General features: G+C 34.4%; 2 protein-coding genes across 3 annotated transcripts; both read left to right on the top strand.

Moving 5' to 3' along the window:
• Window positions 1-3,186: 3,186 nt before the first annotated feature.
• On the top strand, window positions 3,187-8,453 carry LOC106312554 (putative ion channel POLLUX-like 2). 2 transcript variants are annotated; one of them, XM_013750115.1, is made up of 22 exons: window positions 3,187-3,464; window positions 3,587-3,642; window positions 3,725-3,819; window positions 4,017-4,246; window positions 4,620-4,691; window positions 4,946-5,021; window positions 5,140-5,238; window positions 5,322-5,476; window positions 5,568-5,672; window positions 5,748-5,834; window positions 5,959-6,043; window positions 6,115-6,262; window positions 6,342-6,418; window positions 6,486-6,719; window positions 6,827-7,036; window positions 7,118-7,247; window positions 7,317-7,393; window positions 7,461-7,508; window positions 7,592-7,661; window positions 7,739-7,812; window positions 7,888-7,998; window positions 8,086-8,453. In XM_013750115.1, the coding sequence occupies exons 1-22, from the start codon at window positions 3,376-3,378 to the stop codon at window positions 8,185-8,187; spliced, it is 2,430 nt and encodes an 809-aa protein (XP_013605569.1). In that variant the 5' UTR covers window positions 3,187-3,375; the 3' UTR covers window positions 8,188-8,453. The 2 variants fall into 2 exon arrangements, with proteins under 2 accessions (XP_013605569.1, XP_013605570.1); XM_013750116.1 differs by having other exon boundaries at window positions 3,285-3,464; window positions 3,590-3,642.
• Window positions 8,454-11,363: 2,910 nt separating this feature from the next.
• On the top strand, window positions 11,364-13,115 carry LOC106310604 (transcription factor bHLH19-like). The gene is made up of 3 exons (XM_013747830.1): window positions 11,364-11,889; window positions 12,050-12,429; window positions 12,768-13,115. The coding sequence occupies exons 1-2, from the start codon at window positions 11,470-11,472 to the stop codon at window positions 12,371-12,373; spliced, it is 744 nt and encodes a 247-aa protein (XP_013603284.1). The 5' UTR covers window positions 11,364-11,469; the 3' UTR covers window positions 12,374-12,429; window positions 12,768-13,115.
• Window positions 13,116-15,269: the final 2,154 nt, after the last annotated feature.

The raw sequence follows: 15,269 nt of genomic DNA, 5'->3' as shown, positions 1-15,269 counted from the left end.
CTTTCAAGGTATTTACGTGTAGGTTACGAGAAACTATTTTCGAGGTATTTACGAGGTATTATAGCGACGTCCTTACGTGGAATATTGACGTGGTCTTTACGACGAATCGTCCTACTTCGTCTTTACGACGAAATATATTCCTCGCTAAGTTACGACGAATTAGCGAGGAAATATGTGTTACGACAGACGTGTAACGAGCAAACGCGTTTCCTCGCTAATTCGTCGTAAAGCCTCTTTTACGACGAATTGGCGAGGAAAACCGTCCTCGTTAAGATTATGTTTTCTTGTAGTGTGGGGACACGAAACTTAAGAAGGCGTGAAACATCATTAATTACACTCGGAACTGAAAGCGCTAAAATGGGCAATAGAGAGCATGCTTCAGCATTCAACCTGTCAAAGATTTGAGACAGATTGCAAGAACCTGTTTACAATGATAAAGGACCCCCGAGCTTGGCCAAACTTCTCAACGGAACTGGAGGTCATTCAAATTCTTCAGATGTGCTATTCGGACTTCAAGATAAGCTACGTGCCCAGAACGCATAATGAAATTGCTGATTCTCTAGTTAGGAATGCTCGTACTTTTCATAGATCGCTTTGCTTTATTGGGTATTCTATTCCGGTCTAGTTACACAGATCACCTCATGAGTAATAGAATAGCCGTTTATTGCTAAAAAAAAATCATATTGTTATTTTACTAGTAACGGTGTAATCACGTCTTTGAATATGTTTTCGCATACAAAAAATGTAAAATGATATTCCAAGCAGTTTCAGTTCGATTTTGTTCATGTATGTATGTAATTTCTTACCGTATTCGTTCACAATGGTTGGGAGTTTTTTTTTTGTTTTTTGGGTTGAAAGTTAATTATGAATCTAATAGACTGATGACGTCAGTGTCAAATATTTACAATAGGGCAAGCAGAGCAAATGGAGTTGGCCTGAAACAAATGTTAAATGGTCATTAGAAAATAGACAGTACTTATGTACTTGGATTAGATGTTCACCTATAAATTTTAACCTCGTGATATTGAGAATACGTGTCTGATGGGAGTAAATAAGCCTAATATATACGGTATGGTGTGTACATGGACCGCCTTGAATTATAATTAACCGGGCCTCGTGGTCTGGTGGTAAAGGAACTTCGGCTGAGGTGCCCGCCATCACGAGTTCGAGCCCTGGCTACGGAATGACTTAGGCCCCCTGGAGGGTACAGACGCAGGCTGGTTCCGGGCTCAGGAGGATTAGTGGGTTGGCCACGGCCGTCGGATCACCTCCTGATTAATTGGAAAAAAAAAAAGTACATGCCAACTATTAATCTAAATCTGGCCTATGACTGTCTCAACTATTTTGATAAACCATGTCAAACAATCAACATGAACTATGTAGAGCGTAAGTTTATAATTTAACAATTTCAAGTTTCAATGAATACATACAAACAACATCTATGATCTATGTTTATTGGTTTATATATGAGCAATTTTTAAAACCACTAGTTTAAAATTTTTGTTTCAAAAATATCATGATTTTCTAAAATAATATTTATTTATTTTTCAAAAATAATCAGTAGTAAAAAAATAATCCTAAAAGTAGACATTATAAATGCAAATCCAAAATTTTAATTGTAAACTGTTAAATATATTTTGTGTGTCTTATATTTTAGTAAAAAACCTATATTGATACTTTTTGGCCCTAACAGTTGCATTTTTAAAAGCAAAGAAGAACTTTATTTTGTGGTATTGTAATAATGTTTCATTACATATTAATTAAGGTGTGTTTGTGTCATTAAAAACCGTGTAATGAATCACTTACATAGTCTGGACCCTTCCATAAGCAAAAAAAAATGATACGCTATGTGATAAGGTGATCCAAGGATGTAACAATTTCACATAAAATTAGATAAGATTTTCCTTATCCGAACGTGTCTTTGTGGTTGATGCGGAAGCCATCATAATTGTATTTAAAATTTCCGGAATCAAGAGGAGACCTCCTATGTTATCTGGAATTCCCATATAGCATCGGCTGAGGTTGATTAGATCCACCAAAACACTATGATCTTAACCATTCATTAATGTCTGTTACAGCAATCTCCGAAGTTGTACGAGCTGATGTTGCTTGTTTCTTAAAAATGGATGAATTCTTTGGAGTTTTGAAAATATTAAATAACAAACGAAATTTAGAAATATAATATTTTCAGGCTGATATATCCTGTGATATATATATATATATATATATATATATATAGCGTCGGTATTTTTTTCCAATTTATTGTAGTTTATATCGACTTATATTGGACAACAATAAGCTTTTGTGATTTGGTTGTGAGGATATGTAAAAGATATTAAATCAAGTTCGGGAATATAATATTTTTTCCCAGTTAAAAAAAAAATAATATTTTTTCATACACCAATAAAGTTAGTTAGCAAAAAAAAACACACAAAAAAGTTCAGCCATAAGAAGTAAAACATTATCCTTTGGGCTCTAAAGCGTTTGTGCCCACATGGAAGTCCATTTCAAGATTTTGATCGTCACATGTCAACAACAAATATGACAACTTACAAAAACAAGCCAAGATAATATGGTACATAAAAGATATTTTGGTGAAAGTAGGCACATAAAAGATATTTTTATACGTATTATAATACATATAAGTATATATCAGTATATGTACATAAAATCGAGAAAGGGATGTCGAAGAAAGATACAAAAAGTAAGTAGGATAGTGATGAAGCAAATATTGAAAGCGTGATTGATTTGGTATGATAACCGAAATTGTGGTTTCTATAGTGAGAGTCAGTCAGTCAAATGATGACAAAGCTTTTATTTAATAAATTTAACCCCGAACATATGTACAAAAACCACTAAGGATTTATTCAGAAACTCAGTTAAGCCTTTCACCCTAAAACCATTAATCAATAACAATGACATACAAAACATAAATTGATGTTATGCATTCAATTATAAAAATATATATTACGAAAACCACAACTATTAAAATCAACCCTTAAATTCCTATTGATGAAAAAACAAATTTCAATAAAAACAACAACACACTAGAGTTTTTAGTATCAATTTAGATGATAATATGAATTAATTTGTAAGTAAGCATCAGAAAGCGCATTTTACCAAGTGTAAATAGTCCTACTGGTAGTTGATCTTTCTCCAAAGGAAAGAAACGTTCAGAACCAATGAATGAGTTCAAAACTTCAAATGCTTATCTAAATACGCTCATGTCTTCGGTTATTTTTTTTATTTTATCCAAATAACCGAAAATAAAAATAAAAAATGGCCATTTTCCCTCGGATAAAAAAATGTAGAGTTTAAATCATAGTCTTTTAAAACCATGGGAGCAAAATCAAAGGAAGAGAGAAGATAAATCAAATGGTGGCTGTTCAGTTGTTTAGCTGGAAGACATTGATTCTTCTACCTTCACAAGCTTCAAGACATGATGGTTTCACTTCTTTTAACAGGTTTTAAATTTGTTTTCTTCTTTTTCTTCGTCTTATAGTTTCAACTTTCTGAAAAACAATTGCTTCCATGCTGGTGCCTGTGTGTTTACAAGATATATCGCTCAAAATTGTCTTTGTTGCAGAAGATTGAGTTTGCACTCTCTGCCTTCAAGTAGAATTGATTCTTTTAGATCCCGGGGTGAGGAGGCTCTGAAACTGAAACATATTCCACGTCTCAATGTCCTTCCTCTCAACAAGGACTCATACTTTCATTATTACAGGAACCTTCAGAGTCAAATGTCAAAAGACAGGAGACAGAGAGTCGTCTAGTTTCAACTTGAATCTACCTAATGATTTCAAATCCAAAATCCATAAGGTGAAGAAGCTAAACCATGTCTAGTGTTCAATGCTTCATGTCATGTCTTTGTCTTTTTGTGTTCAATGCTTTAGCTTTCTTGTTAAATTATCAAGAAGAAAATCTCCATATCCAAAAAAATATATCCATATACATATATATATATATATATATATATGCTTTATGGTATAATCTCTCTTAATATATATATATTGCAGAGTCTCCAATATAAACTTGTACTAGGATGCATCCCACTGTATGTGATGTCGAGAATTGTGCAAAAGATCATCCATGAGCTTCCACGCCACATTCAGAACTCAGTAGGGGTTGGCTTGCCTTTTGCTTGTGCATCAAACTCTCTAAATAAACCTTCTTTAAGTGGTATCAAATGGAGTCTTGCAAGGTTCTTTTTCCTGTTCAATATTCGGCTCGAGAAGAACGTTGCTACGTATGTGTTTCCTCAACCATTACTTCTATAATCTGTGAGATTTAGTTGAAGCATCTCCCTTGGTTTAGTATATTTGTATGTACAAATGGTACTAATAGAGTTTGTTGAAATGTTATATAGATAATGTTAATGTGAGCTGGACTAACCGAAATAACTACTTTTAACAGAATACCAAACTCTGTTTCAGTTACTAACTAAAGAAAACATTTTGTTTTACTTTTACATAGTCAGGATCGCAAAATGTAATACATAGATTTTTGCTGACTATTATTGTCAGTTTCACTGTGCTTAGGATAAGCATTATATTCATAATTAGTTTGTATTTTCTTTCTTTCTTTGTGAATATTGACATTCATTCTGATGGCTATATAAGGTCCCTGGTGGTGCTTGTGATAGCATGCCTATCGTTTGTCATGATCGGAGGAATCCTATTTTTCAAATTCAGGTAACCTACCATATGGTTTTTGTCAACAGTTCACATATACTAGACTATATTTTCCATTCTGTGGTTTTGATATATTCTGGAATTTACCACTTTCTAACATGGTTTCAATAGTGCTTATGAGACTTTTCGAAGTCTTTTTTGTCTTGATTTAAAGTATTTATAGGCTTATTTCTTCGATTATGTTATCTCCCTGGATAGATCTATCCAGGTTTCATGTACAACCTTCAATGCTATTGCCTTTTTGTTTTGTGAAGGAAAGAGGATCAATCCTTCGAAGACTGCCTCTGGGATGCTTGGGCATGCCTTGTTTGTGCTGATTCACATCTAGAGGTTCAAGATTTATCTTCTTTAACGTCTCCAAAATATATTAATTATAACTTATGCTATGGAGTTCTTCTATGCAACTAAAAGGCCTTATGATGTTTTTTCTGGAAAAAAAAAACTGCAGCAAAAGTCGCGTGTTGAGAAAGTCATTGGATTTGTCCTAGCCATTTGGGGGATATTGTTTTATTCTCAGCTTTTAAGCACAATGACAGAACAACTTCGGGTATATAAGTTCTTGAGATAGACACTTAGATACTATTGAGAAATTAAAGTTGCAAGTTCCTTGATGGATTTGTCTCTGAGCAGGATAATATGCAAAGGCTAAGAGAAGGTGCACAGATTCAAGTCATAGACACTGATCATATCATCATTTGTGGAATCAACAGTCATCTTCCTTTCATACTAAAGCAACTCAACAGTCATCATCAGCATGCTGTCCGCTTAGGTACTGCCACAGCTAGGTAAGTTTGTTCACTCTATATATATATATATATATCTTCCAAGTGATAGTAACTTTTGTCTGATTAGTTTCCTTGTTACCTGCTCTTACAGTAAGCAGACACTTGTGCTTATGTCTGATACTCCAAGGGATCAGATGGAAAAACTAGCTGATGAATTCAACACAGATTTTAATCATATTGACATACTTACAAAGAGGTAAAGTAGTCAGCTGATCTTGTTGGCTTGCAGTTTATCTTATACAGAGCTGATTGTATGCTTCAACCAGTGCAGTTGTAATCTTAAAATGACGAAATCATTTGAGAGGGCTTCCGCCTCTACGGCCCGTGCCATCATCATACTACCAACCAAAAGTGATGGGTAAGGACATTTTTTTGAAGTGTCAGAAAGTAACATGTGACTGAGGAAAATATAAAGAATCTATACCAGTGATCTAATGTACTTTGTAAAAGAGTAATCAAACAAGTTAAACATTGTATTTCAGGTACCACATTGATACAGAAGCATTTCTTTCTGTATTAGCCCTACAACCTATACGAAGAATCGAATCCATCCCAACTATTGTAGAGGTAAATTATCCTACTGAAGATGATATCTTGTTGTTTTATTCTGTTAATAGTGCTTGTGGAAATGAATGTAGGTATCAAGCTCTAGTATGCATGATCTCCTCAAGTCCATTTCAGGAATGAAAGTTGAACCGGTTGAAAATATTACCTCTAAGTTGTTTGTCCAATGTTCACGTCAAAAAGACCTCATAAAGATCTACAGACACCTACTCAATTACTCAAGTACAGTCCTGCTTACATTGTTTTGAATTTTTTTTTTGTATTCAAGATCTAATGCTAATACAAAGTTTAATGATTGCAGAAAATGTATTTAATCTTTCTAGTTTCCCAAATCTAGCTGGGATGAAGTATAGACAGATAAGACTTGGGTTCCAGGAGGTATGAATTGACTATATCATTGATATTTTGGTCTTTTACCAACTTAATGTATTATTGTTCTTTTTAGGTTGTGGTCTGTGGTCTTTTTCGAGATGGTAAAGTGAATTTCCACCCGGACGATGACGAAAAGCTCATGGAAACAGACAAAGTATTGTTCATTGCACCACTCAGTTGGAGAAAGAAGCAACTTTTATCTAAAGACATTGAAATTGAGAACATTTCCGTAGATGATGAGCACGAAACTCGTAAGCAATCACGGCTAGAAAAGATTATAAAGCGTTCTAAGATGTTCTTATCAAAGGTCTGACTCTCAAAACTGCCCTCCCTCCCCCCACAATGCTTGGACAATATAATATTCTTGAAATTTTGAGAGTTTTGCCTTTTCATTTCTATGGTTTTGGGACATAGGGATCATCAGATTCCGTGGAAGGACCAAGAGAAACTATACTTCTACTTGGTTGGCGTGAGGATGTTGTAGATATGATTGAAGAGTTTGATAACTATCTTGGTCCAGGAAGTTCATTGGAAATATTGTCTGATGTATCAATAGAGGACAGAGGAAGAGTGGGTGATGGTATCGGTTCAGGGAAAATCAAGAACATACAAGTTTCCCATAGGGTAAAATATCAATTTTTAGCTGCATGTAACAAGAAGATAGCTTCAAAATTTATTTGATATGTCTTTTGAATTCTTCTGCAGGTTGGGAATCCGATGAACTATGATACATTAAAGGAAACTATAATGCATATGCAAACTAAATACCGAAAAGACGAAGAACCTATTCCTCTGTCTATCCTTGTAATATCTGATAAAGAATGGCTTCTTGGAGGTAATCAAGAACATACAAGTTTGAAGTAGTGTCTTCTTGATGCTAACAAATATTGTTCTGTCCTTTTAGATCCATCTAGAGCAGACACACAATCCGCTTACTCTCTTCTTCTTGCTGAAAGCATCTGCAACAAGCTTGGAGTAAATGTAATCTACTGACTTTTTTCATTACATCCTAATGCAATCTTTGCTAAAAGGGATTTTGTTTCTCTAGGTACAAAATCTTGCCTCTGAAATCGTTGATTCGAAACTCGGCAAGCAGGTAATCAGTTGAAATGGTTTTGCATCTGTTACGGATTAAGCTAATTTAGCTGAAAACATTATAGAAATTAAAAACATTTGCAGATAACAAGAATCAAACCGTCTCTAACTTACATAGCAGTAGAGGAAGTGATGAGCCTTGTAACAGCACAAGGTTATACATTTCATTCTTGTGTGTTTTAACTAACCAAAGTCCAAACAATAGCAATACTATTCTTCTTTTATATTCAGTTGCTGGAAACAGCGAATTGAACGAGGTGTGGAAGGACATTCTAAACGCAGAAGGCGATGAGATTTACATAAAGGTGAAAAAACACGTCTCTTCTTCCCTAAAAAAATATTGTAGTTCTGAAAATAACTAATGTACTTGAGACACACAGGACATTGAGCTATACATGAAAGATGGAGAGAACCCTTCATTCACTGAGCTATCAGAGCGAGCATGGTTAAGGAGAGAAGTCGCTATAGGATACATAAAAGGCGGTAAAAAGGTGAATCTGAAACAAAAAAATAAAACATATTTCTTTCCACTAACATTTATGTAACTGTTTGTTTTATATAATTTGTGGTGTTGCAAGGTAATCAATCCAGTTCCAAAGACAGAACCTATCTCACTCGAAATGACAGACTCGTTGATTGTTATATCGGAGCTTGAAGGAGACCAACCCATCACACTATGATGTATCCACTCTCTTATATATCTTATGGTTTCTTACTCACCAGCGATATTGGACAAGGAGACTCAACTCACAATTAGCATGCTTCAAACAAGGAAGATTTTAATTCTTTCTTTGCCACCAAATAATTTCAGTCTTTGTAATAATGTCCCCAAGACTCAAACTTCATTTATGTCTACATATGTTATCAACGCAATGGTGCCATGATGTATGTAATGTAAAATGGTTTTTGTTCCTCCCACTAATTCAGTTTTAATATTTTATCGTTAGATTTTTTCTACAAAAAAAATTATCTGAAAATTTAGAAGATTTGAATATCAAAAACATACAAGAATGCAAATAAATGGTGTGAATGTCATAATGACATTGGTCACAAAATGAAGAGTGCAGCTCATTAAAAATAGGGGAGGTCAACAAGTTGAATAAAAAAGGACACCTCAGATAATTCCTCTCGGAGAGCCATGAAACTGATGAATAACAAAGAAGAAAACAATTAGCTTGTTCGAATTACTTATACTTGTCACGCACAGATATGCTAAGAAGAGAACCATAGGTGCCAAAAATGGTGCTAGTTTTTCTTAGCCCGTGGCGTCAAGTACGTCGTGTAATCTTAGCTTAAGCTCGGTTCTAATCTTTCTTAGACAAAATCTGGTGAAAGTACAAGGGGAGTCTAGTGATCAGATTGGTGATTCAGAAGCGAACCTTACTTTTGTGGTTGTCAGTGGATTCACCAATACCATCATCTAAGACCTTCTCCATGAGAAGTGTCATCTCTCCTACTGTAAAGCAGATGAAGTTGTCAAAATCTCTAACCGTTTTGTTATCTTGTGGAGAGGTTCGTACGGGGCCTGAAGATGCAAGGATTTCGTTTCGACGATATTCCGAGGTGTAGATTGGCTATCAACGTCACGATTTAATGTGACTAAGTTTCAACTATCAGGCTTTGCCATAAACTTTATTTCAACGCATTCAAGCCTTATTCAGAATTCACCATCAATTTATCCTAGAGGTTTCTCTACTCTTATCATTTATGTTGTATTGTCTCTTGTACTGTTGGTAGAACCAGGATTATTCCTGCTTGAAAGTGTAGTCCGAATGTTTTAAGTATTAGCGAAAGTAGTGTTACAATAAAAAAAAAAGATTGCCTACGGTTTATCATTAAACAGCATTGAGTGGTAAGCATAATTGTTTCTAATTATCAAGTTTATTATCTAATCAAGTTTTAATTTATAGAATGTACTGTAGTTATATATACATACCCCATAATTTTTACCATTTATAGTTGCAAATAATTTCTTGTAGAGCTCTCGGAATAATAAATAATACGAACTCTTTTATATTTGATGATAATATATAAAATATATTATTTTACAAATAGTTAACCAATTCCTGAATAACCATCACTTCGGTTCAAAAATCTTAATTTGAAGATTTTCAGCTCAGTTTAATCGGGTTTACTCCAAACTCATCACTTCATATGGAAAAACCTCCAGGCCATGTAACGGAGGTGTTGAAAACTTTCCAATGAGGTTGTTGAAACATTGTGTCTATCTACGTGGATTCAACAAGTTGTTGTAAAGTTTCAACTGTTAAAAAAAAAATTGTGGTCCCGCGCTGTCACATGTCACTCATGATTGGGCAAAAAAAATATCATTGACTATGTAGATTTCTTTTGATTTTTATTCTCACTCAATAATTTGAAAGCATTTATTATATAATAAAACATTTTCTAAAAATATTAAAACTATATTAAAATTTAAGATTTTTTTTATCTATAAATAGCTCTCATTTCATTTGGATATAGAAAAAACGTCATTTTTCATTATAATCAACTATTTTAATGTTTTAACTTTGTTAAATGGATCTTAATAATAATTTTTATATGTTATTTTAGTTTTTAAAGTTATTGATATATAATTTTTATGTTTTAAAAATTAAATATATAAATTAAAAATAATAGGATAGGGTGTCGAATTTTTTAAAACAAATCATTGTAGAAAGTTAAAAAGAAATGAGAATTGAATAAATGAGATGAAAGAAATAAGATCTGATGTGAAATTTTAAAAAGAGAAAAGTAGGGTGTTGATAAAGAAATGACCGTTGAAACCATGTACGTGGCCTAACATTTGGACAAAATTTCAACATTCACTCATTAGCTCAGTCAGCAGAACACGGACCTTACACTTTATCCTAATTGACATATATATATGGAGTCATGGACTATACGTGTTTTAAGCATGTGTTCATATTTATGAAAATAATATCAAAACCAAATCTATTATTAAAATTCGACATATATGTTTTCAAAATACTGGTGCCGTTTTTTTTTCCTTGCTCGTTGACGCAGCAAACATGGTGATGATGTAGGACTTTTTTTTTTTTTAACACCAAACTTATATTAAAAAACTCAAAGAACATAAAAGTTTACAACTGAAACAGAAAATCCCGGAGACATGCTCAACAGTAGAATGAAGTTAGAAAACATTATAAAACAACTAAAGATAGAATCATCTAGGGGCGAGTCATGCTTAGCGAAACGAAGAAACCCAAAGGGAAGCTCCACTTTTGTTCCATGGCGATTGTTCGAAAGAACAATTGATAGCCGAAAACGACGTTGATACACCTATAAGTAGATATTGGAATGCTGAATGGCAAGAGCCTTAGGTGAGAAGCTCCAGAACCGTAGGCAATATTAAGAGTACGAAGTCCTATCTGACTTGATATGGCGATGAAACAAGCACAATCAGTTTTAAACCCAACAAAACTTATCAAAGAGACTAGGTGAATCTCAAGCTCTAACTTTGCCTACAAAGAGGCGCCTATGATAAAGTTTGTTGACCGAGCTGATGGTTTAATTGGGTCCAAACTTCGGAACTCAACATTACCGTGTCGAACTCAATAATTTGTAACCGAAAGAAACATAAGCATACAGTCATCGCACTCGTTCAACCAGGACGTGTGCGACCGAACATCGGATCTCGGACCTCTAGAAGCCAACAAATTATACGAAAGAAGACTTCTAATTTCGACCATAATTATTTACATAGGACATTAACGTCACGTGTTATGCATTATACACCAATCTGGTCAACGTTATTACGGGAGAAAGAAAAAAACAAAGCCGCGTCTGTTGTCAATATATAAAGTATAGCACCTGGAAACACTTTCTTCTCATGAACTTTTTGGATAAATAACACAATACATATCTCTAGATTTGTGTTTAAAATCTTTTCTTTATCAGGAAATATTTTATTTTTTCTACATCGGTTCTTTCTCAATTCGGACATGGATGAAGACTTCTTCTTAACCGACTTCTCACCCGAAGACATTGATTTCGATTTTAATATTTATGAAGAAACTAATGTATCGCCTGTTGAAGCGAGCATACATACAGAAAGAGCTCAGTTTATTGAGCATCAAGTTCCTCTTAATTACCTCAATGAGAAACCGAAGCCTGTGGTGAAGATCAATAACAAGCCACGAGTGATTTTTTTTTATTTTTCTAGTAATGTTTCTTCTTCTCCAGCTAGGGAAGATATCATTATGGATCAATTGGCCAGACGTGGAACCAAAAGAAAATCATGTTCTCCTGCCAAAAGATCTCCAGTTTTCGCCAAAGAACATGTTATAGCCGAGAGAGAGCGTCGTGAGAAGCTTTCCGAAAAATTCATTGCCCTCTCAGCACTTCTTCCTGGTCTTACGAAGGTACTATCTGATGCCAAATTTAAAATTTCTAATGTAATTGATAGTTTAGTGCAAAAATAATAATATAATTGATAATTATTTTTAAATCCCACAGTGAAAATGTAATTTATAAGTTATTGTCAATTGATTTTGAGATAATTCAACATCTTTGTTTTTTCAGGCGGACAAGATTACGGTTCTTGATGACGCAATTTCACGTTTGAAACAACTCCAAGAACAAATAAGAAAGCTCAAGGAAGAGAAAGAAGCAACAAGACATATGGAATCCATGATTCTTGTGAAGAAATCTAAAGTGTTTTTCGACGAAGGAACTTTCCTATCATCTTCTTCTTCTTCAGATCATGAACAGTTTGGTCAACCGTTGCCAGAAATAGAGGCTAAAGTATCCCAAAACGAAGTTCTAATCCGAATCCACTGCGAGAAAAGCAAAGGGAGCATGATTGACATACTAAACACGATCGAGAATTTTCAACTGCGTGTCTAAAATAGTATGTATTGCCATTCGGGGACTCGATTCTTGACATCACCATCCTTGCACAGGTAATCATTCAATAACAATTCTCATTTGCAATTGATATATATTGAATATCAAAGGGAATATTTTATCACTCATTTATATTGATGTTTATATGAAATATTACTAAATACTGATAATTAACAAATAGAGAAATATTCTCAAATAGTTCCAAATCAAACTTTTTGACACAAAATAAAACACAAGGGTAAAAATCACTAAATAGTACAACTCCATTTATAATTTCAAGATTAATGATTTCTTTTGTTTAATAAGTGTTATTTTCTGCTTTTTTCACATTGTGTGCTATTCTGTGACAAAATACAGTGTTATTGATGAGAATTTGACTAAATTTTAATTGCAGATGGGGAAAGACTTTTCAGTAAATGCACTTGAGGATTTTGTAAGGAACCTGAGACTCGCAATGGTTTAAGCCTTCTTTGAAGTTTCAGTATCTGTAGAGACTGAAACGACACCATTTTCTTGGATTTGCTGTCGTTTTCATTATAGGATTTTTTTTCACACATGCACTACTACCACGTGTGTTCGGTGTTTGATGTATTTCGTAGCGAAGTTCTTGTCTCAATCAGTGGTTGAGACTAAAGGGGATAACAACGACCGTTGATCATTAATGTAAATTGATATCTTGTTGAATATTAATTTTCCCATTTGTTAATCAAAAGAGGCAAAAAAAGTGAAGCAAAAAATATCTAGGCCATCTTTTTCTTCTTCTTCTTTCAAACACAACTTTTTCATTAACTTCAACTTGCTTGATTACAAATAACAGAGGAAATTGTCCATCCTCTTTGATTGAAATCATAAACTATAATAGCATAAGACAAAAAAGATAAGTCTTCAAAAGAAGAAGATGACATCGAACTCAAGACGGTGCTTGAATGTGTCAGTGTAGCTTTCACGACATGGTCGGACATCATAGAAACACCTTAAATTGTGACATTGACATCCAATCCGCACCTCAGAAACTCGTCGAAATGAATCCTGCTGCATCTTCAGGCCCCGAACGGACCGTTCCACAAGATAGCAAGATGGTTATAGATATGGACAAACACCTCCACAAGATTGGAGGAAAAGCACTCCATCTAGGCCATCTATTAATTTATCGGAAGATCAAAGATTATAAGGGAAAAACCAATGAAATAAGAAAATGAATTTGGCAAGAACAAAGTAAATCTATGTTAACTCTAATTCGGTGTGTTCGTAAATGTTTTTATTTTCTCTTTTCGAGCTTTTTTTATACTTGAACTCGCTAACTTTTTTCTTCTTTTTCTTTAGCCGATGTGGTTTTCTTTGCCTGCATATTTCTCAATTGGGCTCGGCGTTTTGCATCCTTCAAAGTATGTGTTTTTTTTTCCGAGTTGCCATCTCGGCTTGTAAGGGTTACGATTTCAGTTAAACCAGAAATTTGATTTAGTATGAACCGATGTTCGGGTTAAATGTCAAACCCTTTTTCCGGTTTCCTGGGAAGTGGAATTGTTTCCTCCTCAAAATGCAAAATGTTGAGGTTTCTTTGTGCATGTTATGTTCAAATTCGATTAGGATTGCTTAGACTTATGCATACTTTGTGTAGGTGATTCAATCGTCAAAAATCATGTAAGACAACGAGATTTTATTCACCATGTGTTCACCGTAAGGTTACTCATATAGGAGGGAATCAGTGTCCCTCAACTGCATCCACTGTTTAGTATGAACCGATGTTCGGATTAAATGTCAAATCCTTTTTCCGGTTTCCTGGGAAGTTGAATTGTTTCTTCCTCGAAATGCAAAATGTTGAGGTTTCTTTGTGCATGTTATGTTCAAATTCGATTAGGATTGCTTAGACTTATGCATACTTTGTGTAGGTGATTCAATCGTCAAAAATCATGTAAGACAACGAGATTTTATTCACCATGTGTTCACCGTAAGGTTACTCATATAGGAGGGAATCAGTGTCCCTCAACTGCATCCACTGTAAGGTCTAAAGCTAAGTTCTCCGATTCTCTCTCTCTCTCTCTCTCTCTCTCTCTCTCTCTCTCTCTCTCGCAAATCTAATTGTTATAGTTAAAACAAACTAATTTTATCTTTTTGCAAAATGCAACACTTCATTGCTCTCAGCATGGGCTGTGACTCGGCTTTTAAGAGAATAGAGATTTGGTATTCAACGTCCACTTGAAGTTTGGCTGACCTAAATCCACAATCTCAACCTAGTAGACATAACTCTTACTTCTTCTCTCTTCAAGAAAAAACCCTAACCTCCATTCTCTCTCTTCTCCTCTCTCTGTGTCTACCTTCCACTTGTCTGCAAACCCTCAAATAGTGCAGCTCTTCCAGTTCAAAGATTCTTTCTTTTGCCAACTATCAGGTATCCTCAATCTTCATTGTTTTTTATTTCAACCTAAACCTTAGATGTTCCTTTAACAAACTAACCCTTTTTCTTTTCCTTGTTGACCGTGAAGAGACTCATCATCCCCAAGACACTTAAACCTCTGCATGTTTCCAATCTATTCAGACGATCTCAGATCTGACTCAAAGGTCTCAACTTTCCTCTGTCCCTCCACCTACTGAACACTAAGAAGGTAACTAGCTGAACCATTATCTTTGTTTTACTCTGAATCTATATTCAGACGTAAAGAACCTGTTCAACTATTAACTCTTGTTTCTCTTACTATTTCAGAAGCTGATGCAACTCCACATGAAACCAACATCATGAGTCTTACACCTTACACCAATATTGGGTAGTAACTTAACCTCTTCTCTTGTTGATTATTTATTTTTCGATTTGGATCAATAGCATAACGATCTGATCTTTCTTTCCTTTTATTTTGCAAGGTAATTATTATCAACGAGGTTGTTACCCATAGCCCATCCT

The sequence above is a fragment of the Brassica oleracea genome, chromosome C8 (assembly GCF_000695525.1).
Source record: "Brassica oleracea var. oleracea cultivar TO1000 chromosome C8, BOL, whole genome shotgun sequence".
Taxonomy (NCBI): Eukaryota; Viridiplantae; Streptophyta; class Magnoliopsida; order Brassicales; family Brassicaceae; genus Brassica; species Brassica oleracea.
Note: the sequence above shows the minus strand (reverse complement) of the source record. Positions and strands in the feature narration are given on the sequence as shown.